The 26,998-nt window shown below is 45.0% G+C and overlaps 1 protein-coding gene and 1 long non-coding RNA gene across 2 annotated transcripts in view; one reads left to right on the top strand and one right to left on the bottom strand.

Moving 5' to 3' along the window:
• Window positions 1–6,368: 6,368 nt before the first annotated feature.
• Window positions 6,369–8,220, bottom strand: DUSP23 (dual specificity phosphatase 23). Its single transcript, XM_003415176.4, has 2 exons — window positions 7,890–8,220; window positions 6,369–6,769 (listed from the first exon to the last, which is right to left on the bottom strand). Exons 1-2 carry the CDS (start codon window positions 8,154–8,156, stop codon window positions 6,584–6,586), a joined length of 453 nt encoding a protein of 150 aa, XP_003415224.1. The 5' UTR covers window positions 8,157–8,220; the 3' UTR covers window positions 6,369–6,583.
• Window positions 7,902–26,998, top strand: part of LOC135230818 (uncharacterized) — a 31,864-nt gene continuing 12,767 nt past the window's right edge. Inside the window, exon 1 of the long non-coding RNA XR_010321569.1 lies at window positions 7,902–7,986. This is a non-coding gene — a long non-coding RNA (uncharacterized LOC135230818). The remainder of the gene's footprint in view (window positions 7,987–26,998) is intronic.

The following is a 26,998-nucleotide window of genomic DNA, read 5'->3' as shown; positions in this document are numbered from 1 at the left end:
AACGGGGTTTTTTTTTTTTTTTTGGGTTTAGGCTATCCAACCACACCCTCCACATCTTTTTGAAGATTGGACTTTTTGATGAAATTCTACAAGACTCACTTCTCTTACCTCTTTAATCACTCCAGCATTGGTTAAGCATTTATGCATAGCACCTTTTCTAATTGTGCTTGTCCATTTTTGCATGTACGCTTAGGGGTGTACACATATCATGCATACCTTACCATACAATCCTTAGAGGTACCCTTTTCATCCTGTTCATCTGTGTGCAGACAGCCAAGTAGGTGGCAGAAAGTCAGTCACTTACCACATGTTTATTGGACATCCATGTGGCACTGTGCTGGACGCATGGTCCTTAAGGTCTAGCAGGAAACAGAGACATGAAGTAACTAAGGGAATCATTATAGGTAGCTGAGTGAAGGGCTGCAAAGTAGAAAGACAGATGTTTTGGGGGGTATGTGGGAGTATTTGTGGCAGCTGGAAATTCTTTCCCTCAGGAAATGATGTTAAACTGAGACCAGCAGAAGGAGTAGGGGTTGGCCAGGTAGAGTCGGGGAGCAAAGCATCCCAGGCAGAGGGATAGCATGCGCCTAGACTGTGATGTGGAAAGAGCACAAAGTATCTGGTACTATGCAGTAAAGGGTTAACTAACTCAGCAGGCCTGGTGTTGCCCAAACCCTACACATGCCAAGTGCCTTTAGGACTGGCCTTTGACCAGCTCCTGGGAGATAACTTCCAAGCCTTTGGAATAACATGCCTGATAAAAGTGTTTTCGTATACCGCGAACCCTGGGCCAGAGTTTGACCTCTGGAGGGCTGGAACTGAGTAGCAAAAGTCCTTCCATGGGTGCTCCATGTCTACATTACTGACCACCAATAAGAATCCTGGACACCAAGGCTCTGGTGAGCTTCCCTGGTTGGCAATATTTTGTATGTGTTGTCACACTGTTGGTGAGTGAATTAAGCATTGTCCATGTGGTTCCATTGAGAGGACAACTGGAAGCTTGTGCTTGGTTTTTCCTGGACTCTGCTCTTTGCACCTTTTTCCTTTGCTGATTTTAATCTGTATCCATTTGCCGTAATAAACCAAAATTGTGAGTATAACAGCTTTTCTCTGTTCTGAGAGTCCTTTTAGTCACTCATTAAACCTGAGGGGTGTCTTGGGGACCCACAACATAGGTAGACCAAGGGCTGTGGGGGAGGTGAGCGTATGAAGGAGGAGATGGAGGACGGGATCGGATTCCTCAGGGCCTTATAGGGCACGGTCAAGAATGGCATGGTTCTGCCCAGTGTGGGCTACTTTAATTTTACTACATGGCCCTAGGTACCCAGTCCAGACTAGATTTCACAAAGGGCACCTACAGAAACCTTGCAAATCAGTGAATTTACTTGGGGTAGAGGTGGTGGAGCCCAAGGGCACATAAAACCTCTTGAAGAAGGTGAGAAGTATCACTTTATGGGGATGGATGCATCAATTATTTCCCATATGGCCCACCTTGGGTTTGGAGCAGAGTCACTACCCAATACACATTGACAAAGAAGAGATATTGGTGTGTTTATTACAAAAGCTAGGGAATAAAGTCCCAGAACTGTTTGCCATTCTGAATCCCGCATATTGAAAACTCAGAGGTGACATTCATTAATTTGTTTCACAACCACACATCCATGGTGAAAGAATAAGTCAAGGAAAAAATAGGGTGAGAGAGAGAGTGGTTGAAGCAATTTAAGCAATTTATTGGCACAAAGGACTTAGTTATCGAGGTTACAAATAAGTCATCAACTTTAGGCATGGATGTGCACCAAAGTGTTTTCTCAGATTTCTGCTTGCTTGGACAAGTATGCTGCCTTCTCAGGAGTATGCCTTGAATCCATAATAGCCGGAGAAAAATTTAAAAGTAATGGAAGAAGTGCTTATGTACCATATTTTTAAATCAACAGGGGACTACAGTTTTGATGGAGCTGGAAGCTTGAGGCAGAAGCCTGTTACAATGATGGCTGAGTGGGCAGCCATACACTCAATTCAGAGCAATGGTGCTGAAGCTCAGGCCGCAGCATCAGGGAAGCAGGGGGATTACTGAGGTCCACTGAGGGTCCTGTGAGTCTAAACACCTCGATTCTGGGGAACACAAAATGCTATTATATGTTTTTAAATGACAACGAAGTCTTTTCTCTTTGCTCCCGAGAGGGAAGGTGGTTTATAGTTAGCTCCAAGTTTGAATCCTGGTTGTAGCTATGTGTATGCTACTTAACCTCTCTGGCCCTCAGTTTACTCATCTGTGCACTGGTCATTATAATAGTACCTTGTTCAGAGGGTTGTCATAAGGACTAAATGAGCTATTGTATGTAAAACCAAACCAAACCAAACCACCTAAGTAAGCAAAGTATAGTCAAGAAAAATATGAAATGTATCAGTGGTAAGTGATATAGCTTCGTGACAAAACAATCCTGTGAGACCAAATTAGTTTCCTTCTCAGCAAGAATGGCAAAATGAAGACAGCAGAAGGTTCGATGTGAGCTTGGCAAATGGGTCCAGTTCATTCTGGGAAATGGTTTATAGTTTGGATCAAATCTCTCCCTGGGGCACATGCTCATCATTGCACTGGGGCCATCTGATCTGTTGGGCCATGCAGAGGTGTGTACGACCTGGAGCAGTGCCTGAGGAGCAGGCTCCTTAGGCATGGGAGTCAGTGGTGAGCAGCCCTGAGGGACAGGAGCCCTACATGTTATGGATAGCTGTAAGGGTCAAGGTCAGGGACTGATGACAAAATACTGATGCAGGGGGTAGGGCAGCCAGCAGTGAGTATGCAGGGTGTGGGCCTATGTCCCTACTGCATTTCTCTCTGTAGCAGGAAGTTCTGTGCTGGGACATGGGCCTGTGAGGCAGTCATAGAACCTAGAATTCAGAAAGCAAAAGAAACATAGACAGGGCATCCTGCAGGTGAAGCGGAGGTGGGAGACCCAGGCCAGAGAGGAAGCTTCTCGGAGTTGGCTGGGGCTCCTCCTAGTATCAGAACAATTTTCTAGGACAGGAACCAAAGAGGCGATGGGTGTGGAGTCCATATGATACAGAGGGACTTTTCCACATAGTAAAGCCTCTATTCAGCATCAAAGAATAAATATGAGTGGAAACTTTAAAAACATGGGGGTGGGGGAGGGGGCGGGGCAGGAGTAGATGCTACTGCAGTTAGGCCCACCAGCAACTCACTGAGAATAGTATCTCGAATACAGAAAGTTAATGGTGTCTAACTTCATCTTGGAAGCCCAGCTTGGGAAAAGGTGAGGGACTGAGAAGGGCAGCTGGACATTGCTTGAAAAAGGAAAGGTGTTTGAACTGGCCCATACGCCCTTAAGATGTGTGCATCCACAGGAGAAATTCTCAAGTATTTCCCCACCTCTACTCCTACTGGAGAGCCCTGGTGGCACAGTGGTTAAGAGCTCTTCTGCTAACCAAAAGGTTGGCAGTTTGAATCCACCAGCTGTCCTTGGAAACCCTACGGGACAGTTCCACTCTTATTGGAAATGAAGACCTATGATTGTGTCTGGTGCTTGTTGGTGTTCTGCAGTGGTTCTCAACCAGGGTGATTTTGCCCCCCAGGGGACATGTGGCAATGTCTAGAGACATTTTTGTCTCTTTCATTGTGTGTGTGGGGTATGATACTGGCATCTAGTAGGTAGAAACCAGAGAGGTTGCTAACCATCCTACAATGCACAAGACAGTCCCCTACGACAAAGAACTATTCAACTCAAAACATCAATATTATTGAGTTGAGGTTGAGAAACCCCCGTCTGGTGTAACGTGAAGGTTCTTTGTAGATTGAACCTACCACCTCAGTGTAGGAGAGAATGGGGAGGGGTCACGGCTAGTCTGTTACCCCTCATGGGTGGCCAAATACAGAAGAGGGGGCAGGCAAAACATCTGGGGGTGGACATGAGCTCAAAGGGAGCATCAAGCTACCTCCCAAGGTAGATGGAGGGATAAAGTTCTCACTTCAAGTCAATTCTTACTTATTTAAAAACTGATTTCCGTAAGCACATAATTATATGCTTATTTCCCTAAGGAACTCTTGATGCAGAGGAGATCTGCTTAAATTATGGGGATGGAGGCTGCACACAGGGCTATAATGGGGTTGGAAAAATTTTCTGTCTCCTGCGAAGAAACCTGAGGGGAAGGAAAGGCAAAGGATGTGGAGGATATGGGGAAGATGTAGGAGACAGAAGAGAAGACTGGCTGTACCGCCCCCCCGCAGGTCAGGATCAGGGCAGAGACTTGAACATCAAATGTCACGCCTCTCTCCCCGGATTCTCATAAGCCCTCAGAATGGGGGAAAGGGGCCCAGGAAGTGGGCCATTCACATCCTTTCTGCTTCACTTTCTTCAGGTGAAAACACACACACACACCCACACACACCCACACCCACACCCACACCCACACACACACCCCCACCCTTTGGAGATGCTCCGGTTTGCATCAAGAATTTTGGGCTGGGGGGAGGGGAGGGGGCTGGAAGAGAACGGGAAAGGGGAGAATCTTTGTTTAGCGAGTATTGACTTTCTGCTTATGGGGATGGAAAACATGGCAATGGATGTTGATGACGGTTGCACAACATGACTGATGTAATCAGTTTCATTGAATTGTACCAGTGCAAAAATGTTGAATCAGCAAGTGTTATCTACATTTTTACAATAACAAAAAGAAATAGAACGCGGTCATGCTGCTGGGAGGGGAATAGACAGGTGTGGGAAGGTGAATGGAGCTTTTGGTGGGAGGTTTCAGTGCTTCTTCTCTGCTATTTCTCATTTTTCTGTTGCAACCTGGATGCCTGGAATTGTGGGTTTCTTCTCTTTGGCTTTGGCAGGAGTCCCTAGGTGGCGCAAACAGTTAATGGCGCTTGGCTGGTGACTGCAAAGTTGGCGGTTCGAGCCCACCCAGAAGTGCCTTGGAAGAAGGGTGTGTGATCTACTTCTGAGAAATCAGCCACGGAAAACACTAGGGAACACAGTCCTGCTCTGACACACAAAGGGTTGCCTTGAGTCAGAAGAGACTCAGTGGCAACTGGTTTGGGTTTTTCTTTGGGAGATGTCCTCACCTGGGTAGACTAGGTGGGGCCAGGGAAAAAGAACACAGGAGGTGATTATTCAGGGTTGACACAGAGGGGAAAGAGGGGCCCTTAAAGCCCCCTTCTTCTTTCCCTTAGACTGGCTGATGTACGTTTTGTATGAGCTGGTTGGGGGTGAGATGGATGGGTGGTGGGCAAAAGGAAGAGCGAGGAGCAGGTGGCTTAGATCTGGCTCTGGTTTAGCCTATACGGGATGGGGTCTATAAGGAGCCCTTGACACCTCTGTCGTCTATGTCTCTACTGTTCCCTGAGTGCGAGTTTGCCACAGTACCCATTCTACGTGGTTGGTCTCCACCTGTACCCATCTTCTCCAGGAAGCTCTGTGCCATGAAAGCAGGACTCATGTCTCATTCAGCTAGGTGGCCTCTGCCATCTAACAGAGCCTGGCACAGAGGCACGCCATACATATTTCACGACGAATTTCTACCTTAACCAGCCCAGCTTGCCATAGCAGAGGAGTGAACGGGAACACAGGCAGAAGTTGCAGCATAGAGCCCATTTGGCCCACCCAGTCTATCTCTCAGAAGCCCTAAGAGTGCTGGAGGTGATGACAGGATGGGGTCCAACAGGGGAGAAGTGAAGGTAACATCTGAGAAATCTGGCCAAGACTCAATAGCCACAAAGCTCTCCATTTAATTATCAAACAGCTGCTCTGGATAACCACCCAGGCTGGCTCAATTCCAGCATTTCTTTGGCCTGACGTTGTATGGGGCAATGTTTAACAGTATAATGGGCTGGGGGTCCCAGCTGAGCTGAGGAAAGCCTGAAGCCAGTGAGAGGCGCCCAGCCCTTGGGAGACAAAGATGGTGGTTATTGTGAGCACAGTATCTGGGCCGTCTTTGCCCCATGAGGAATAAGGGGATAAAACACACAGGGCAGGTGAGCCTAGACTGAGGCATCGTGCCAACAGTCTAGCATTAGAGACCCTGAGATGCCAGGAGGCTGAGCTGCTGGGGATTTGGGTTTTTTATTTAGTAGTTCCTCAGAAGCTGCAATCAAATATTGTCAGGAAACAGGAAGATGGTGTCAGCATCTTTAAGAAGTTGAAGATGTTTGTTGTAGTCCTGGCCCATCCTTCCATCTTCTACCAGTATGACCCTGAGTAGCTGATTATTCGGCCTCTCTGAGCCTTAGCCTCCTTAGCGGGACAAGGATGGATTGTCTGTCTTTCCCATAGCACAGGGCTATGGTGAGGATCAAATTAGGTGATGCATGAGAGTGCTTGTAAACTGCCAAGTGCTATGCAAATCTGAGCTGGTTCTTATATGTTATTTATTTAAGGAAGCAGCAGAGGGACCCCATCACTTCAATGGGGCCCCAGCCATCCCTTCAATCAGGACCCAGCAGCAGGAGATGGCTATTTCGGTCTCTGGAGCCAGTTGGGAGCTGGAGGGCTGAACACTTTTAGTCTGCTTCTGTGTCTCTGACCCCATTGATCACACACGTCAGGCAGAAGGTTGCCGACACCCCTTATTTAGTTCGCTGGTAGAACTGGAAGACTGCTTTCTCCTGCTCATAGGTCTCGATGGAGCCGGGTCGAAGGCGCCGGATTTCTGCAATGGCATCTCCTGGAGCCAGGCCGCGTTCCTTCACCAGGTAGCAGGCAAGCATGGTGCCAGTGCGGCCAAAGCCCAGGGTACAGTGCACTGCCACCGCCTGTGAAAACAGAGCCTGATGGAGTGGGGCCCAAGGCCCTCTCAATATTCTCCTGTCCCTCACCTGGGTCAGACTCCTTCTCTCCACAACTGCTGCTTCTTGGTCAGGCTCAGGACTCTGGGCAGAAGGCTCAGCCCAGGGAGGGGGGGGGGGCGGGGAGCGCAAAAAGCAACAGCAAAATCGGGGAGGACTGCCCCTGCACCTAGGTGGCTTGGAGGCCACCAATCATCTGAGAAGTGGCTGGTTCAAGAGTTAGGCTCCTGGTCTGCCTCCCCACAACCCTCTACCTATGTAGTCCAATACAGAAGCTACTAGCCTCTGGTGGCACAGTGGTTAAGAGCTACAGCTGTTAATCAAAAGGTCAGCAGTTCAAATCCACCAGGTGCTCCTTGGACACCCTATGGGGCAGCTGTACTCTGTCCTATAGGGTCACTACGAGTAGGAATTGACTCAACGGCAGTGGGTTTGGTTTTTTTTAGCCATGTGTGGCTACTTAGTACTTGAAATGTGGCTAGTTTAAATTAAGATGTGGGATAAAATGCACACCTGATTTTGAAAATACAGTACAAAAAGGAATAAAAACTTCTAATTAAGAATTTATTTTATATTGATTATAATTTGAAATAATGTTCTTGAGTTACTGGATTAAACAAACTATATTATCAAACCTAATTTTTCTTGCTTTTTAATTTTTATCATGCGATGACTTGAAAATTAAAAATCACACATGTGGCTCTGTTATATTTGATGGGACAGTGTCACTCTGCGGTCTGCTAAATAGCCTCCCTGACTTCAACCCCCTTTTCTCCCATGTCTGCCCATCCCTTTCTGCCTCTCCACTCACACGAGCTGATTCGCGGCTGCTTCTCCTCCTCAGCTACTTGCCTTTCCTCCAGCCCAATTCACACTGCTCACCCTTTCTGAGTCCTCCCATTTACACACCACCCCCCTCGGTTGATGTCCTTGCTGTGCACTGCTGTCCCCTGCCCCTGCTCCCTTCCCCCAATCTCTCGCCCCAAGCCCAGCTAACACTGCTGGCCGACACCTCCCTAGCTCCGTCCTTGTCCTCCACTGACCCCTTCTGGGTCCCTCCCTCCCTGCGCTGACCCCGCCTGCTGACCTCTCCCCGGGCGTTGGCCTCGTCCACCAGCTTTACGAAGCGGTCGATCTGGTCGGGGGCCGGCGGGCAGAAGTCTGGGATGCGCAGTCGGTGCACGGTGAGGTCCGGGCAGCTGTCGCTGTGGGGGGGCCCGCGCTCCGTCAGGGACACCAGGTGCCGCACGCCCAGGCCCCACAGGAACTGGTAGTGGGCGGGGAGCCGCGGCAGCGCCAGCCCAGCCAGCCGGCCTGGGAGCACCCACGAGAAGTTGGGGGGCTGCACGCCCATGGCTGGGGGAGGGAAGGGGCCAGCGGGTCAGGGGGTGTTGCCAGCCCAGGCCCGCTCCGCCCACTCCTCCCCTGGCCCGCCCCAGGCCCGGCTACCCTCTACCTACCTGGCCTCTGCCTCCTCTGGGCCACGTGGTCACCACGACACCGCCCCGTGTTACGTCCTGCTCCGCCGCAGGGGATTGGCCGAGCGGCCTGGGGGCGGGGCTAGAGCAGCGACCTGAAGGCTCGGGATGCCCCCCAAAAGCACCGAGATGATTGGCTGAATAATTAGTAATGGGCGGGATTACTGCAGCGGTGCGCACGGAGATTGGTGGAGCAACTCAAACTGCCAGGAGGGAAAACTCAGAACAAATAAGAATGGTTTTCTGTGGATGAAGCCACGGGGGTTGAACTCTGCTGCTTTCTGGCGGTCGGTTAGAGTTAGTGCATCTTTGGCCAACTGCCCCTGCCTCCCCGAGGGCTTGGCCCGTGTTTCTTGAAAGTGATGCCCAAGGGCTTAAGAGATGACAAAAATCTAACTCCACCTTGGGGGAGAAATCTGCTCTCCTACGACTCTGACTAGTCACTATCAGTGACTTTTGGAACTCTTCCAGTAAAGTGGAATCGCTACTGCACACAGGCAGCCATTCCCATTTTTCCACTACTGCGATTATTAAAAAATGCTGGGCTGCCGTCTGGCGCCCTGAAAAACGACAGTAATAGTAATTATAATATCAACATAAGAATTAACATTTATTGAGCATTTACTCTATGTCACTCTTCTAAGCATTTTACATATGCTAACTCATTTCGATGCCTCGATAGCCTTATGACATACGTAATCTAATTAACTCCATTTTACAGATGAGAAAACTGAGGCTAGGAAAAAGTTAAACTCGACTAAGGTGTGTGAGGATTCGAAACCAAGCAGCCTGCCTCCAGAACCTTTCTCCACAGCCCAGAACTGTGTCCTAAAGTTAAACAGAAGGTTCCTTCATCTTCATTGAACCGTCCTCAAGTCCCCAAGTTTCATCTGGGCTAAACACCTTCAGTTTTCACAATTTTTCTTCATATTTCCTGGTTTTTAGTCTCTCTGGGTCATCCTCCACTGGACTGACTAGAGTTTGTCAGTATTGTTCTTAGGAGGAGGGGACCTGGATCTGAACACAGCGTGTCAGAGTCCATATCCTCGCTGTGAATAACGTGCTTCGAGTGATGCAGAATCATAATGATGGAAATCGTTAACCCTTGTGGAATTTCTTTATGTACCAGGCCCTGTGTTAAGTGCTTTCTTGAAGAACTCCATGGGGAAGATATTTTTGTATCCCTTTTGCAGGTGAGCAGTCTGAAGCTTGTTGGGGGCATTGGCAGTTCTGTGCTCAAACTCTCACCTTCCGAGTGTAAGACCCCAGTTCCTGGCCGATGTATCTCATATGCAGCCACCACCGTCTTGTCACTGGAGGCTTTCATGTTGCTATGATGCCGAGCAGATTTTAGCAGAGCGTCTAGACTAAGAGGGACTAAGAAGAAAGGCCTGGAAATCTACTTCTGAAATTCAGCCAATGAAAACCCTGTGGATCACAGTGATCATGGGGGTGGCACAGGACTAGGCACACACAGCTAGTAAGGAGCTAGGCTGGTAGATCCAAGGTCTGTCTGATTCCAAGGCCAGGCCACTTTGCCAGGAAAATGAACTTCCCTCCCTTTTCTCCCTGCCCGCCCCCAGCACACACATTTCACTGCTTATACCTCTGGCATTATCACAGTGAAAGCTGACCTTGTGGGAAATGCACTTACTGTTTACCCAGCCCCGGGACTCTGAAGCATGATCTCTACCTCCTCTCCTCAGCTCCTTGGAGCAGCCAAATTTACCCTCCTCCCCTTCCAGACAATCACAGCCTGATTAACCCCTTCCTGTTTCCACGCCCGTTTCCCACATGACACCCTACCAGTCTTTCCGTTTCTAGCCTGCCCCCAATTCATTCCTTTTCCTCTTTCGCTGCTGTGGCCTCCCAGCCACCAGTCACCATCCCCTTCCACCTCCTTCTCTCAATCAAATTGCTCCTCAGAGTTTCTGGCACTGGTTGTGGCCACGTGGTTTCCAGCACTTGCTCCTTTCAAGTTTACCTTTTCTTATTCCCTTTACTTTTCTTTGCTCAGTTCACTGTTCTGGGAAAATTCACTTCTCTCCCCACTACCTCCTGCCCCTTCTCTACCTTCTCGAGACCCAGCTTAAAGCCCATCTTCTCCAGAGGGCAGGCAGAGATTCTCTCCTCCATGACCTCCCCTGGCCCCAGTGGTGCTCCCCTTCATGTGTGGGTTTCTGCAGGGGTGGAAGCACAGCTATCAACCGCCTGAGTTCCCCCAGTCAGCTGCCTTCTGGGAAGGCCAGTTGGCTCCCTTTTTAAGGAATTCCTCCCTTTTTTCGGCTCTGTTCCTCCCTTCCGACAGCCTCATGGTGGAAAGGGCCCAAGACCCTGCCCTGGATAGTGTTTTGTTGTCAAGGGTGCCATTTAAATTTCCTGTCTTGGGCCCAGTGAGAGAGGTGGTTTCCGAATTAGGACTCCTGCATCCTAACAATGTCAACCCCCCGCCCCCACCCATATACTGATCGTCTTTTCCCTTCTCCTCTGTAAAGGGTTACCTGACCTTCAGGAAGGTTTTAGGCACTTCCTGTACCCCCATCTCACCTTGTGTAAATATATACTTGCAGTAAGGCAGTTGGTATATTGCGTTGGGCTTACCTGTTTGCCTAGGAGTCAAGGCTGCATCTTTCTATCTTTGAATTCCATGCATCTAATATGGAGCCAGGAGCCCTGGTGGTACAGTGGTTAAGTGTTCAGCTGCTAACCGAAAGGTTGGTGGTTTGAACCCCACCCAGTGACTCCAAGGAAGAAAAGACCTGGTGACCTGCTCCCATGAAGATTACAGCTTAGGAAACCCTGTGGGGCAGCCCTACTCTCTCCTGTAGTGTCGTTATGAGTCTTTATCAACTCAACAGCATATAACAACAATAATTGGATTGGATACATGGTGCTCAAAAATGTTAAATGCACTAAAAAAGTAAGTAGAATGCATAAATAGGCAAGACAGGGTGTACATTTTTTGGGAGTGTCTTGAGTTTCTAGGACTGTGACAATGTGTGTTTGTGTTTCTTTTCAGTGGCACGAGTTTGAGGACTGTATTGAGTGTTGTGTGAGCACCTCTCTGATGTATACTTTTTACATGTCTGTGCTCTGTCCTATAGGGTCGCTATGAGTCGAAATCGACTCAGCGGCACTGGGTTTCAGGGTTGGGTGCTTTAAGGAAAGAATGACTGTGTCATTATGATCGTTGTTAAGTCTAGTTAGTTGTGAAAAGGGGATAAAGAAGCCTTGCTCTTTGTAGTACACTGCTCCTATGGTATGCATGGGTACAAAAGGTAGGGATGTGTATGTGTGTGTGTGTGTGTGTGTGTGTGCATGTTTACTTCTGCAGAACAGTCTGTTGATGCCAGTGGTGTGCTGAGCACTAAGCTGAGTAATTCCCCTGACTTCAAGGAATTTACAGCATACTTGGAGAAATTTAGACTCAGCTGTAATTGTTTTCATAACATATAATAAAGTACTAAATTGCTTTTCAAAGACAATCAGATAGTATATATGAAAAAGCTAATTGTGCAGTAAAAATAATAAGTGCAAAAGACATCAGTGGGGGAAAGATAAGCTTGGGTTGGAGCCACCAGGAAAGTCTTAGGATGATGGGGATCTTCCTTTCCATTTTGTTCTCTGTCCATTGCAAAACACTTGAAGTAACCATCGTTGTAAAGCTTGACAGAACAGTTTTAGGTGCTCACACAACACTCAGTACAGTCCTCAAACTCGTGACGTTGAAAAGAAACACAAACACACATTGTCACAGTCCTAGAAACTCAAGACGCTCCCCAAAAATGTACACCCTGCATTCTACTTATTTTTTTAGTTCATTTAACATTTTTGAGCACCATGTATCCGGCCCAATTGTTGTTGTGATAAAGTAATGAATTTTTCTACATTCGGAGAACCATGCTGTGTAGAGGAAACAACCAGAGTAGTCTGGAAGTGGATTTTGCATGTGTACGATGTTGTAGATGTGGGGGTTTTGTGTGGTGTTTGTATACTTAGAGATGATATACAAATTCTTTAACAACTGGGCAGGACATGGGAAGCAACCAATCAGAACAGATCCTCTACCAACCAGAACCATTGCCTATAAGCAAACAGTAAAGCTATAGTGGTATCTATTGGATATATGTCAACCTTGGGTATAGATGTTCTGAAGTGGTCTGAGGTGCGGCCAGATTACCTTAGACATTTTAATATAGGTCTTTCCACCAGGTGGCACTGATAGCTTTTCCTTGTTTCTCTTTTTTATCTTGTTTAAAAATATGTGATTTGTGTACTGTTCCAGAACATACTATGGCTGAAATTTCACCATTTACTAGTTGGTTTCTTGTACTTTTGACAATTGTCTCACATTTATGACACTTAAAATTATGTTTTTGCTGTAGAACATTCCAAGAATACGTTGGGACTTTATGTTGGGATGTTGGGGGGTGCTTCCTTATACCAGATACTATGATTATGGAAGTTGGAGATGAGGTGAGTCTTGGCTTTTGAAAAGCTATTCAACAAAGGCAGGTGACCATCACCAGTGAGAACAGAATCAGAGAAGAGGGACCACTCAATTAGGTAAGAGCCACGTTTTCTATGAAAACTCTTGTGGTGGACTCTCTTCCTTTTATCCTTCACACTGTTGTCACCTTTGTTTTGCTTGGAGATACTGTAGATATAAAAGGAAGAAATTACTAAAAATACTTGTATTGCAATTTTTACAGCATACATGTCAAAACTGGGAGGCACCTCAGAGAGCTTCTGGTTTACCTGTGCATTTCTAGGTAGAGAAACTAAAGATCACTTAGTTGGTTCAGGCTAGGACTCCATCCATTCTATCAAACATCTGGTCTAATGGTTAAGAGCAGATAGACTTGGGCCACTGAGCTATATGACCTGGAACAAATTATTAAAGTTTTCTAAGATTCAATTTCCTGATCTACAAAATATGGTTAATATACCTATGCCACAGGTTAATTTGATAAGTTAAATAATCTAGGGATATATAAAAAGCCAAGCAAAGTATTGACGTGTAGTTGGTGCTACCGCCACAACGGGATGACTTAGAGCCTGATGAGAGTAAATTAAAAAATTATACTTTGTGTTGGAATATCTTTAATGCAAAGGTGCAGTCAAGGGATGCTGTGGTAAGCAGAATTTAAGATGATTTCAGATGGTCTTTGCCCTGTATCATCCTTTCACCTTGATGAGAGGATATCAGTCCCATTATTAAGTTATGTTACATGGCAAAAAGAATTTTTGCAGTTGTCATTAAAGTCCCTAATCAGCTGAGTTAATCAAAAAGGAGATTGTTCTGGGTGGATCTGATCTAATCAGGTGAGCTCTTAAAAGGGGATCTAGAGGTTGGAGACAGAAGACGTCAGAGTTGTGCTCCTATTGACCTGGAGAAAGTAAACAGTATTGTTATGAGTTGCACAGGGGGGCCATGTGGCAAGGAACTGCAAATGACCTCTAAGAACTGAGAGCATCCTGAGCCGAGAGCTACTAAGAAAGTGGAGACGTCCGTCCTACAACCTCAAGGAAGTGACTTCTGTCAACAATCTGAATGAGCTTCAGATGAGAATTGGAGCCCCGCTGGTATCTTGATTTCAGTTTGGTGAGACCCTGAGCAGAGGACCCAGGTAACCCATAACTGGGCTTCTGACCTTTGACCTACAGAACTGGGAGATCATAAATGGGCATTATTTTAAGCCACTAAGTTTGTGGTAATTTGTTACACAGCAGGAGAAAACTAGTACAGATGCCCTTATTTACTTACTTTATTTTCTTATCTTTAGTATGTTGGCCTTAATACTATACCTTTGAGGTTTCTAAACTGCTGTATGTATTACTTCTTGTCCATTTCTACCTTTGTATTAAGACTTCCAATCTTCAAAACTGTAGATCACAAAATTTCATTGTTTACCTTATTTTTCAGTGTAGATGCAACAAATATGTTGAATCATTCGGGCTGAGGAATAGTCAACATCTGATTCCTTCTAGGCATCTTCCCACCCTCCTGGCTGTTCCCCTTACACCTGGGAGCTTGTGGGACATGCAGAATCTCAGGCTTCACATCAGACCTTTGGGATCCCCAGATAATTTGTATGCACACCTACGTCTGGGAAATCCTGTCATAGACCACCTTGCCCTGTAGCTCTGTTCTGCTTGACAGCCATCAGTAGCATCCAAACATGGTCTGGCCCCAAGGTGGTGACTTGGAGAGCTCCTATCTGGAGCTGTGACACCTGCAGATGCTTTGGCTGGGCAGGGCTGTGGGCAGAGGAGCCAAGCCGCAGAGAGAGGGGTCTCAAAGGGGCCTAACTGGCCTGGATGAAAGCCCAAGGCTGATTAGAAGCACCTAACAGTCCCTGCTTGGAACAATTTATTGACTTTATCTACAGGTCAGGAAGATTGTCCAAAAAAATACACTTAAATGTACTTTGCGCCTTTCCTGTTTTTGTTGCAAGGAAGGGCTTAGTTCCCAGATATCCTTTCTGGAGGAATTCTTAAAACATCTCTCCACTCTTTTCACCTTTAAACTACCTTCCAGTCATGGCAGAAACTGCTTGAGTCATCATACTCTAAGCCTTAGTCTACAAAGAGGAAGCGAAGCTTGGAGATACTGAGAAGGGATTCTATTGGTCCTCTAGCCACAGCAGTTTAAGTGCTTCCAGCTTCCCTACAGTTTGGGGGGAAGGGAGAGGAGCCATGGACCCCCGCCCTGACTCCTTTCCCCTCCCCTATACACAGTAGACCTTCTTCCCACCCAAATCCCATCCTTCCAGAACATCCTTATGACCCACCACCTCTCTGGGTTTCTGGACTAGTCTCTACTATTCCACTCTTGACACATTTTCTTGCTGTGTAGCCACATTGACTTCCATAGAACACAGATAATTCCTTATCACCTTCAGGAGAAAACCTCCAATTTTATTAGTCTGGTATGTAAAGCTGTCCTGGATGGAGTCTTTTGCTTATCTCTTCCGTCTCACTTCACCTCACTTCTCTGCAATGATGTGTGTCGCCATCACACTGACCAAGTGCGAGTCCTCAGACAGGCAGTGCTCACTCAGTGCCTTTGCACACTCTTGTCCTACTGGTACCTTTCCCTGCGACCATGTCTTATCTCCCTCAAGATTCAGTTTGGGAACAAACCACTTTCTCTAGGAAGCCTTCTTTGCTATGCCTCCCTCTGTTACAATTCATGTTTTCTATTCCTCTTCTGAGCTTCTGTAGCATCTCTATCCAGATATATGTATTGCACTATATATTTAAAACATTTTAAAGCTTTAATTAATTTGTTATACAAATAATACATGTTTACTGAAAAAACGGAGTCCTTGGGTATCACAAATGGTTAAGTGCTTAGATACTAACTGAAAGGTTGGCTGTTCGAACCTGTCTAGAGGTGCCTTGGAAGAAAGCCCTGGCAATCTGCTTCTGAAAGGTAGAGCCGCGAAAACCCCATGGAGCACAGCTCTACTCTCAAACACATGGGGTTGCCATGAATCTGAATCTACTTGATAGCAACTGGTATTGTAAAAGCATTAAAATATACATACACAAAAAATACTAATTGTATTAGTCACTGTTCAACCAGGAAAAGAGAAGCCGCTCTATGTTTTCCAAGTATGAAGGGAGGCAATACAAAGAATTAGAGGCTTACATGCCTGTTGGGTGGAATATGAGGAAGACCCCCAATGAGACAGATTGATACAGTGGTTGCAACAATGGGCTCAAGCATAACAATGATTGTGAGGATGGCACAGGACTGGGCAGCATTTCATTCTGTGGTACACAGGGTCAGTATGAGTCGAAACTGACTGGATGGCACCTAACAACAACAAACCTGTTGGGCAGGCTGTGGTAGCCAAGGTCAGGGAAGCTTCTCCTAAAATCTCAGTCTGTAATATCTAAGTGAGTGGCTCTCAAAGACCTTGCCTGGAAGCCATCCCACTGTAAATCTCTGGAGCTTCTAGAACTTCTGGAAAATTCCCGCCAATGCTCTCAGTTTGCAGCACGAATGTGGATGAGTCCTGGGAAGTTCATCTGGATGTTGTTTTGGAACTCGCACCTGCCTATGCATTTGCCTACCTCTGGAGAATAAAGGCCTCTCCTGTCTTCTACCTTCCAAGTCTTACACAAGTGCTTCTCATTGACACCCAAACTCTATGGGGAAGGGAACTTAGGGAAATGTCGTTCTGAGCCTCTCCTTGGTGGTACAGAAATGTTAGAAGTAAATGGCAGTAATGCTGGGTTTATAATAGACAATTCATCCAGAGATAACCACATTTTGGCTACTACCCTTGTGTGTGTAGGTGAGTAACATACAGATAGAACGCTCTCTCTAATGTGCTTTCTCTTTCTGTATGTCTATATACATTCCTCCCCTCTGGCTTCTTGAAGGTTTAATGAGCTCACTTCTCCACTTTTCTAAAGCAACGATTCTCAGCCTTGCTTTGATGACACCCTGGAGTGTCTTCATTTATCTCAGGGGGTGCCTTGAAATTCGCAAAACAAGATTAATTTAAATTCATTTTCGTTTAAAAAAGTAAACAGACATTATATAGTAATTACAGGTACGAGTGTGTGTGTCGAAATCAAACTAATAAATGCTTGCCTCAGAGACAAATCAAGAGGATGGGGGTGGGGTTGGAAGGGACCATAAAGGTGATTTAATCTGAATCGTTTCTAAAACATCCCTTCCAATTACTTCCAGGTTGATATTTCCCCAAATTAATCATGTTTCTTAAATTGGGAGTCAGGGCTGCCAGGGCTGAAAGCTCCCTGTATGCAGGTCTATCTTTCATGCTTTCTGCGGGAGCTGGCATAGAGTAGGCCCTCAACAAACATATTTTGATTGACTGTGTGTTAGATTGGACACCCTGGTGGTGTAGCTGTTGAGTGCTACAGCTGTTAACGAAAAGGTCAGCAGTTCAAACCCACCAGGCACTCCTTGGAAACTCTATGGGGGCAGGTCTATTCTGTCCTGTAGCGTCGTTATGAGACGGAATTGCCGGGCAACAAGTTTAATGGGTGTGTTAGATCAGGACGTAATGGTGGTGGCTGGGGAAGGTGCATGGCACATAAGAGTCCCCACCCTGTGGGATTTGGGAGCCATGAGACACCTGTAGAGATCATGGCCTGGGTAGCAATCCCATCCAAGTTTTAGGAAAATATAGGCTCCCAGACAGTCAAGGAGACGATGACTAGGATTGAGATGTCACTGGCCTTAGGTGACTGACCAGAGGCTTCTGTAATTGCCTTTCTGTTAACAATTTTTACAAATCGTCAGACAGTTAGATAAGTCAACTAACATCAAAGTGTGTGAGTGTCACTGACTTAATCTTGAGAGTATAGTAACAAAGTCATAGATGCAGGAAGGAATTCTAGATTCTGCATGAGACTTGTGTCATTGAAGAGGTTGAGTTGATGGTTAAGACAATGGGCTCTGGAACCAAACTCCCTGGGTTCAAATCCTGACTCTGCCTTTTAAGCGGTAGGACCTTGAATAAATTGTTTTATCTCTTTCTGTAGCCTGGTGCCCTCCTCTATAAAGTGGAGATAATCATAACACCTACCTCATAGAGTTGTGAGGATTAAATGAGTTAATCCATCAGAAAAGTGCTTGAACAGTTCTTCGCACAGCAAGAGCGAAATAAATGGTGGCTATTGTGCCACAGTGGTAAGAGCTCAGCTGCTAACCAAAAGGTCGGCAGTTCAAATCCACCAGCCACTCCTTGGAAACCCTATAGGGCAGTTCTACTCTGTCATGTTGGGTCTATATGAGTTGGAATCGACTCGGCGGCAGTGGATTTATTGTTATCATAGGAGTCCCTGGGCGGTGCATATGGTTAGCACGTTGAGCTGCTAACCAAAAGGATGGAGGTTTGAGTCTACCCACAAGCACCTTAGAAGAAAGGCCTGATGATTTTACTTCTGAAAAATCAGTGATTGAAAATCCTGTGGAGCATAGCTGTACTCAGACACATATGGGGTTGCCATAAGTCAGAGTTGAGGGCAAATGGTTTTATTGTTGCTACCATCATGCCAGGGGCCCTCCTTGACTATTGAATGCTCTGCATACTTATCAGGACCAACTAGTAGTAGGTGTTTCAAACACAGAGCAACAAAGGCATCCATTCCTCCTTGCCCTCAGCTAGGGGCGTATGCAGGGACCGAATACCCAATAGGCGAGGTACGCATGGGCTTACGTGTGCTTACTTACTAATCTGTAGTGCACAATTTCACATCAAAGATGTGGTGAAACCCATGTGAAATTGTGCACTACAGATAAGTAAACACAATCAAGCCTGTGGGTACCTTGTTTACTGTAAGCCTGTACTTACCAAGTGACCCCCGGCTGAATGCAGCTACATGAGTGGTCCCAGATATGACCCACAGAAGAATGACCCAGCCAACTCACAGAATCTTGAGAGATAATAATTGTTAAGCCAATAATTTTTGGGGTGGTTTGTTGCACAGACATGGAAAACTGATAAAAAAAAAAAAAATCTGCCCCTGGGGGCATGAGTCTGGTCCCAGAATATGGGTTGAAGAACTCCTCTTTGTTCCACTTGGTGCACATTTGTCCCCTAGATTGGTACAGGGAGTTGTTCTCCCTCATGTTGAGGAACATCTTTTGCAGTGCTAGGACTGGACACTCAGGCTGAGGGTTAATCATGTAACAAGCAGCAAACAAACAAAACAGCAGCATGGAAAACTGCCACATGCAAATTGTGTTCTTAGTGAATCCCCTTTTCACACTTTGATGAGATATTCTGCTTCAAGGGGAAAAATAGTGCAAACATGCCTGGATTCTTAGAATCACTATTGGTAGCAAGGAAAGAATGTGTCTTTTAGCACAAAGTTTTATAGCTTATCAACCTTTAAAGGCAAGACATTGTTAATCAAAAGTCAGTTTCAAAGTGTGTTCATCCCTACCACCGTTGATGAAAAACTCCAACCTCTCCTGGAGAAAGTGACTGATGGGGAGAGAGCCTTTGGGACATTAAAAAACATTCCTGATTCTCTTTATTTTAGTGGAAAACTAAATATACCTATATTCTCAGATGGGAAAGACAAATCAAGTCCAATGTCTGATCTTAGTAAAATCCAAATACTGGGTTTGAAAAGCCAGCAATTCTATTCAGTCCTTTTTCTCTTGTGCAAATACTGAGTAATCTACATTGTATGATTATTCAGATGTTCAAACAGTTATTTAAGATGAGGAAAATTTCAGATTCATATAGAATTTATTTCTAGAATTGCTTATGACCGTAACAAAGTTGATGAGTCAGAGTCATTTATATGAAATTCATTGTACCCTGAAGACCCTCAGCCAGGGAATACTTTTGATTCACAAGAGCATGGAAAGATAGTGAGGAAAAATGATTTTTAATGGTTAGCTTTATTTTATAGTCTTGGATCGTCAATGCTTAGCCTTTCTGGTGCTTGTTTTTCCATAACTCTGTGCTTCTTCAATTCAATTAAACAAATATATACCAGATATACCTAGATGGGCAAGATGGGCTACACAACTGAGTGGGGATACAGAGAAGAGCATGAAGATTACATTTTATTGCTGTGGTAGATTGTTACAGAAATGACCCCAGTGAATCTCATCTCCCAGTATATAAGCCCTTATATATTTCTCTACCACATTGATACTGGGTTCAGTCATGTGACTTGCTTTGGCCAATGGGACATCAACAAGTGTGAAATATGCAGAAGTTTGATTAATACATTGGGGCTTGTCCTTCTGGAACCCTGAGACCACCATGCTATGAAGAAGTCCAGAATTAAAGACCATGTGGTAGGAGAGACCAGTTGAGTCCAGTCACCAAATAGCCTCCAGATGAATGCAGCTGCATGAGCGATCCCAGGTATGACCCACAGAAGAATGACCCAGCCAACTCACAGAATCTTGAGAAATAATAAATTGCTGTCAAGCCAGTAAGTTTTGGGGTGGTTTGTTGTAAAAACATGGAAAACTGATATAAAAATTGATACCTGGAAGTGGTGTATTGTCATAACAAAACCCTAAACTCTTTGGCATTGGCTTTGAATCTGAGTGGCTGGCAGAGGCTGTAAGGGTAACAGGTAGAATGTTAGGGGAAGCTGGAAGAACTGAGTGGAAGCTGCTACTGTAGGCTGGATAAAGGGCAACCAGTATTATATTGTAGTGGGACAACTGGCAACACTATCACCTACAGTAACTTTGAAGATAGAAAATATACCTAAAGAACTTGTGGATCTGGTTTAAAGAGATTTCCATGTGGAATGTTGAAGGTATCAGTTAGCATTTTTCAAGTTATATATGATAAGATATGGGGCAGAGAGATAAGCCAAAGAAGGAACCGCTCAGTTTACAAACAATTTAAAGCAGATATGAGGAGGCAGGATGTGCTGGGTTGAGAAATAAAACTCTTTCACATTTCCAGTCTCTCTAACTAGCAAAAGATTCTCAAAGCAAGAAATGGCCTTACAGTAAAAATTAAATTATTAGTGTGGCTATAAAACTTTGTTATTCTAGCAGTCCATGGTATATTCGATATTCTTCACCAACACCATAATTCAAAGGCATCAATTCTTCTTCGATCTTCCTGCTAGAATAACCAACAAGTCTGTCTTGGAAGAAGTACAGCCAGAGTGCCTCTTGGAAGTGAGGTTGGCAAGACTTTGTCTCATATACTTTGGACATGTTATCAAGGGGGGTCCAGTCCCTGGAGAAGGACATCGTGCTTGGTAAGGTGGTGCGTCAGTGAAAAAAAAGGAAGACCCTTGACAAGGTGGATTGATACAGTGGCTGCAACAATGAGCTCAAACATAGCAACAATTGTGAGGATGGCACAGGACTGGGCAGTGTTTCATTCTGTTGTACATAAGGTTGCTGTGAGTTGGAACTGACTTGACAGCACTTAACAACAACAACAAAATAAGACTTGGTTAAGAAAAATTTAAAGTGGTGTTTACTAGACTCTCTAATGCTTTAGAGAACCACTTCCAAGAAGTAGAATCAGCCCTAATCAAGACCCATTCCCTGTATCCAGAGTATGAGGCCCTGTACATATGCCTCGTTGGATTTCAGAATAGCTATGGACCAGTGACAGCTATGTGACTCCCTGTTCCTCTTCTTTTTGAATGGAAGTTTCTATTGACTGTCCCATTCATTCAGTGCACAGCTGTGGTGTAGGGTAGAGCAGATGCAGGGCCTTTAACTCAAGAACAACTGCACCAGCCTTTTGGATAACAAGTATCTTCACTGATGGGGCCCTGGTATTACTTCCTCACGTTCATTACAAAGCACCTTCTGAAGACTTCTTACCACCAAAATTGCTTAAGTTCTACTCTCTGAATGGGGGCCCTTATTCTTGCTAATTTGCTTATCCTTATTAACTTTATCTCCCCCTACTTCTTTTAAAGGACAAATTTGCTCTATCAAATCATAGAGCCACTATTTTGGTGGACTTTTTATTTAAATGGTGTGTTGGTTTTGTCTTTTATAATATAGTTCTGGATTTTTCTGTAGACTAATAATTTCTGTGAGGAACAGGTTGGATTTAGGTACAATATTCCATTATTAACCATGTTACACTGTTTATTTTGTGTTGGAGAAATTCATCAGGAATAACATTAAGATGGCTTACAAATTTTATTGATCTTGCCTTTGTCTTTGTGTATAAAAAGTAGTAAAGGTCTGGTGTACCAGCCAGGGCTTATCAGGAAAGAGTCCATACAAACTGAGTAACTGAAGAAAAATTAATAAAGGAATTATATATACAAAGGTGAAGGCAGGGTTGAGGAAAACCTACAAAGGACAGTGCAGTACCCTGGGCTAGTGGTAGCGGGAAGCCGTGGCAACTCACCGGCCTGACTGATCAAAAGAAGTGAGGGGTTACTGGAACCTGAGAGTGTAGCAGTATGAAGAAGTCTGCCTGATGTCAGCCGTAGCCTTTGGTCAAGGAATGCAGCAAAACCATGATGGCCTGCCAGGGAGAGAGCTGGGGGGATAGATACCCTGACCTTTCTTTCATCCCATTCTCTAATCTCCTGCTGGCTCCTTCCACTGGCTGAACTCACCCAGAAGCCAGAAGGCAAGGGAACCTGTTGGTGCAGCGCATGCCGGTCAGCCTCCTGGGGCAAAGAGCGGGACGGGGAAGTATGGAGACGGACTTGGAGGGCTAACCAGAACAGCTGGGATGCAGGATCTGCTAACTAACGCTGATGTGGAACTGAGCTTGAAACCACAGCGGAACTTCACGGGGATGGTTTACAAAGAGGTCAGATAATAATTTCAGTCTAAAAAATGGGACTGTGTTTTGCCCGTGCCTCCACAAACCCTTCTTTTTAATTTGTCTCATAATAATTTGAAGCAATTTGTGCATGCTGTAGCTTCATGTACGCCTGTTATGAAAAGTATAAAAATAAGTACTCTCTATGCTGATGATATAATTTTATTGTCACTAACCAGCAATGACCTCTCTATATTACCGGAAAATACTGTAGCTTGGATTCAGTTTTTCTAAATCCCAAAGCACCATTTTTGGCAGTTAGCTTTTGCGATTTAATAGGCTTATATCTAATGGTTATGTGTGGCAGGCCAACTCTTTCAGCTACTTAAAAGCAGAAAACCAAACCCAGTGCCGTCGAGTTGACCCCAACTCACAGCAACCCTCCAGGACGGAGTAGAACTCTCCCTTGGGTTTTCAAGGCTGTGAACTTCGTGGAAGCAGACTGCCACATCTTTCTTCCATGGAGCTGGTGGTTTTGAACTGCTGAACTTTCCTTTAGCAGCTGAGCATTTAACCACTGCGCCACTTAAGGGCACATTTTACAGCCAGTTTTCTCTGGTGGTTTCATTAGAAAGTCATGCTACTTAAAACTAGGTGTTTCTTGGGTGCATTATTGACATTTGTTTAGTTCTGAGGCCTGGGAGATTGGTAAACCTGTTTTGAAAAAAATTTTCAGGTAGAAATCATAGCATCCATGCCTGCTCCAAAAATGTTGGTTGAATGAAAGAGTGAAGGAATTAACTTTGTAGCTTAGATTTTTTTCTTTTATCCCCCAACTGGTTTGGGGAAACCGTCCTGAGGAAAGGAGTTCCTGGGTAGTGCTAACAGTTTACATGCTTGGCTAATAACCGAAATGTTGGAGGTTCAAGTCCTCCCAGAGGCATCTCAGAGGAAGGGCCTTGCAATCTATTCCTGAAAAGTCAGCCGTTGAAAATCCTATGGAGCACAGTTCTGCTCTGATACATGAGGGTCACCATGAGCTAGAACTGACTCTATAGCACCTGGTTTTTTTGGTCTTGAGGAAAACACGAAGGCCTTGCTGGCAGGTTCTCCACTGAAATCGCCACATGGAGGCAGGATGGCCAGCTATTTGGGTCTTGGTTAGGAGCTTTCATTTTCTTTAAAGGAAGTGCCCCTAGCTTTTACTTGGTTGATTTTTAGGGTGTATGGACCATGCTTTTATTAGCAACACAAATTTCATGCAGTTCATGCTCTTGTGAAATGCTAACTTTCTGTTCCCCAACAACTTACCAAAAGTTAATTAGAAGGGCTAGCAATCCTGATTGACAGCCCAGGGATATGCAGTTCCTTCATTATTCTAGGGCAGTGCTGTCCAATAGAACTTTCTGCAGTGATGAAAATGTTCTCTATTTGAGCTGCCCAGTGTAACTATCACTGGCCATATGTGTGGATTTTATTCCTGGATCAAGTCAGATTATCCATTTCTGGCTTTCAAAAGAATTGCATTTATTGAATTGCAAATTTCTATCATGTCATTTTGGGTGGCTTTAAAATATGTTCACATGTTTTTAGATACTCCACCATCAAAAGATGAAGACTAATTCCCCTTCTCTTAGGTCCCTGGGTGGTGTGAGAAGTTTGTGCTCAACTACTAACCAAAAGGTTGGCAGTTCAGATCCACCCAGCAGCACCTTGGAAGAAAGGCCTGGTGATCTGCTTCTGTAAAGGTTGCAGCCAAGAAAACCCAATGGAGCTGAGTTCTAATCTGTAACACATGGAGTCGTTATGAGTTGGAATCAACTTAATGGCGATGATTGTTTTTTTCTTTTTCTCTTTTTAATATAGGCCAGTGTTAGTGACTTGCTTCTAACAAATAGAATGTGGCAGAAGGGATGCTGTGTGACCTCTGAGGTTAGCTCATAAAAGGTGATAAAGCCTGACTGATTATCTCCCTCTCATAAGAATTCCAGCTGCCCTAAAGCTACCATGCTGGAGTCACATGGAGAGTCCATCTAGAGATAAGAGAGCTAAAGAGGACCAGCTGTCCTAGCCCCCAGCCTAGGCTTCAGATGACTCCAGGCACAGCCACCATCTGACTGCAATTCTGTAAGAGACCATAAAGGAGCCAGGCAACCCCCAGGGAGATAATAATAAATGATTGTTATTATTTCAAGCCACTATTTTGGGGTTGCTATGCAGCAGTGGAGTTCTGGTGGCACAGTGGTTAAAAGCTTGGCTGCTAACCAGAAAGTTGACAGTTCGAATCATCAGCCACTCCTTGGAAACTTTATGGAGCAGTTCTACTCAGTCCTCTAGGGTCGCTATGAGTCAGAGTAGACTAGACAGCAACAGGGTTTTTGTTTTGTTTTGTTGTAGCAACAGGAATAGGAACACGCAGAGCCACTGTATAAAAAAAGAATTGGTCGATGTCCAACCATTTCAGGAAGTAGCATATGATCGAAAACTGATGGTATTAAAGGAAGAAGTCCAAGCTGCACTGAAGGCATTGATGAAAAACAAGCCCCCAGGAATTGACAGAATACCAATTGAAATGTTTCAACAAACAGATGCAGTGCTCATCTATGCCAACAAACTTGGAAGACAGCTACCTGGCCAACCTACTGGAACAGATTCATATTAATGCCCACTCCAAAGAAAGGTGATCCAACAGAATGTGGAAATTATCGAACAATATCATTAATATCACACACAAGCACAATTTTGCTGAAGATAAGTAAAAAATGGTTGCAGCAGTACCTTGACAGGGAACTGCCAGAAATTCAAGCTGGATTCAGAAGAGGAGGTGGAACAAGGGATACCACTGTTGATGTCAGGTGAGTTTTGGCTGAAAGCAGAGAATACCAGAAAGATGTTTACCTGTGTTTTATTAACTATGCAAAGGCGTTGGACTATGTGGGTCATAACAAATTATGGATAACATTGAGAAGAATGGGAATTCTGGAACACTTAATTGTGCTCATATGGGACCTGTACATAGACCAAGAGGCCGTTAGTGGAATAAAACAAGGGGATACTGCATGGTTTAAAGTCAGGAAAGGTACGCGTCAGGGTTGTGTCCTTTCACCATACTTACTCAATCTGTGTGTTGAACAAATAATCCAAGAAGCTGGACTATATGAAGAGTAGTGCAGCATGGACTGGAGAAAACTCATTAATAACCAGCGATATGCAGAGGGCATAAGCTTGCTTACTGAAAATGAAGAGAACTTGAAGCACTTATTGATGAAGATCAAAGACTACAGCCTTCAATATGGATCACATCTCAACATAAAACAAAAATCCTCACAAGTGGACCAATAAGCTGCATCATAGAAAATATTGAAGTTGTCAAGGATTTTTTTTTTTTTACTTGGCTTCACAATCAATGCCCGTGGAAGCAGCAGTCAAGAAATCAATAGATGTCTTGCTTTAGGAAAATCTGCTGCAAAAGAGACCTCTTCTAAGTGTTGAAAAGCAAAGATGTCACTTCGGGGACTAACGTGTGCCTGACCAAAACCATGATATTTTCAGTTGTCTCATATGCATGTGAAAGCTGAACAATGAATGAGTGAAAAATAATTGATGCCTCTGAATTATGGTGTTGGCAAAGAATATTGAATATATCATGGACTGCCAGAAGAGTGAACAAGCCTGTCTTGGAAGAAGTACAGCCAGAATGCTCCTTAGAGGTAAGAATGGTGAGGCTTCTTACATACTTTGGACATGTTACCAGTAGGGACCAGTCCCTGGAGGAGCAAAAAAACAGAAGACCTTCAACGAGATGGATTGACATAGTGGCTGCAACAATGGGCTCAAGTATAGCAAAAATTGTGGGGATGGTGCAGGCCCAATGTCTCAGGCTGGGTTTGCTAGAGAAGCAAAATCAGTAAAACATATATATACATATATATATCAAAGAAACGGCTCACACGACTGTAGAGGCTAGAATATCCCAAGTCCATGGATTAGGAAGGATAGAGGCTTTTCCCGATTCATGTAGCCGCTGGGGCTGGTGAGCCCAAGATCAGCAGGTTGGAAAGCAGGGCTCTTGCTCACAGGCTGTGAATATCCACGAATCCCAAGATTGGCAGATAAGCTGATAACTGAAGTCCCAAGAACTGGAGATCAGACTAACAGGAAGCAGTGCAGGATCCAGAGCAAGCAAAAAGCCAGAACGTCTGCTTATATTCAGATGCAGGCCACACTCCCAAGGAAACTTCCTTTCAACTGATTGGGTGCTCAGCAGATCCCATCATGGGAGTGATCACATATAAACACTGAGAATCATGGCCCAGCCAAGCTGACACACAATCTCAACCATCACAACCTGGCAGTGTTTCATTCTGTTGTGCGTAGGGTTGCTATGAGTCAGAACCAACCGGATGGCACTCAACAATAACAACAACATGCAGCAATAGGTAACAGGAGCACTGTTGCATTAAAGGATGCTGTAGGAAATAGCTCTTTGAAAC

This window comes from Loxodonta africana, chromosome 3, assembly GCF_030014295.1.
Source record: "Loxodonta africana isolate mLoxAfr1 chromosome 3, mLoxAfr1.hap2, whole genome shotgun sequence".
NCBI lineage: Eukaryota > Metazoa > Chordata > Mammalia > Proboscidea > Elephantidae > Loxodonta > Loxodonta africana.
The sequence above is the reverse complement of the archived record's forward strand: the minus strand, read 5'-3'. Positions and strand labels throughout refer to the sequence as shown.

Coding starts and splice junctions, on each gene's coding strand:
- DUSP23 (XM_003415176.4), bottom strand. CDS start 8,156: ATGGGCGTGCAGCCCCCCAACTTCTCGTGGGTGCTCCCAGGCCGGCTG. Junction 6,770..7,889: donor AGGCCAACGCCCGGGGAGAG/GTCAGCAGGCGG, acceptor CTGTTTTCACAG/GCGGTGGCAGTGCACTGTAC.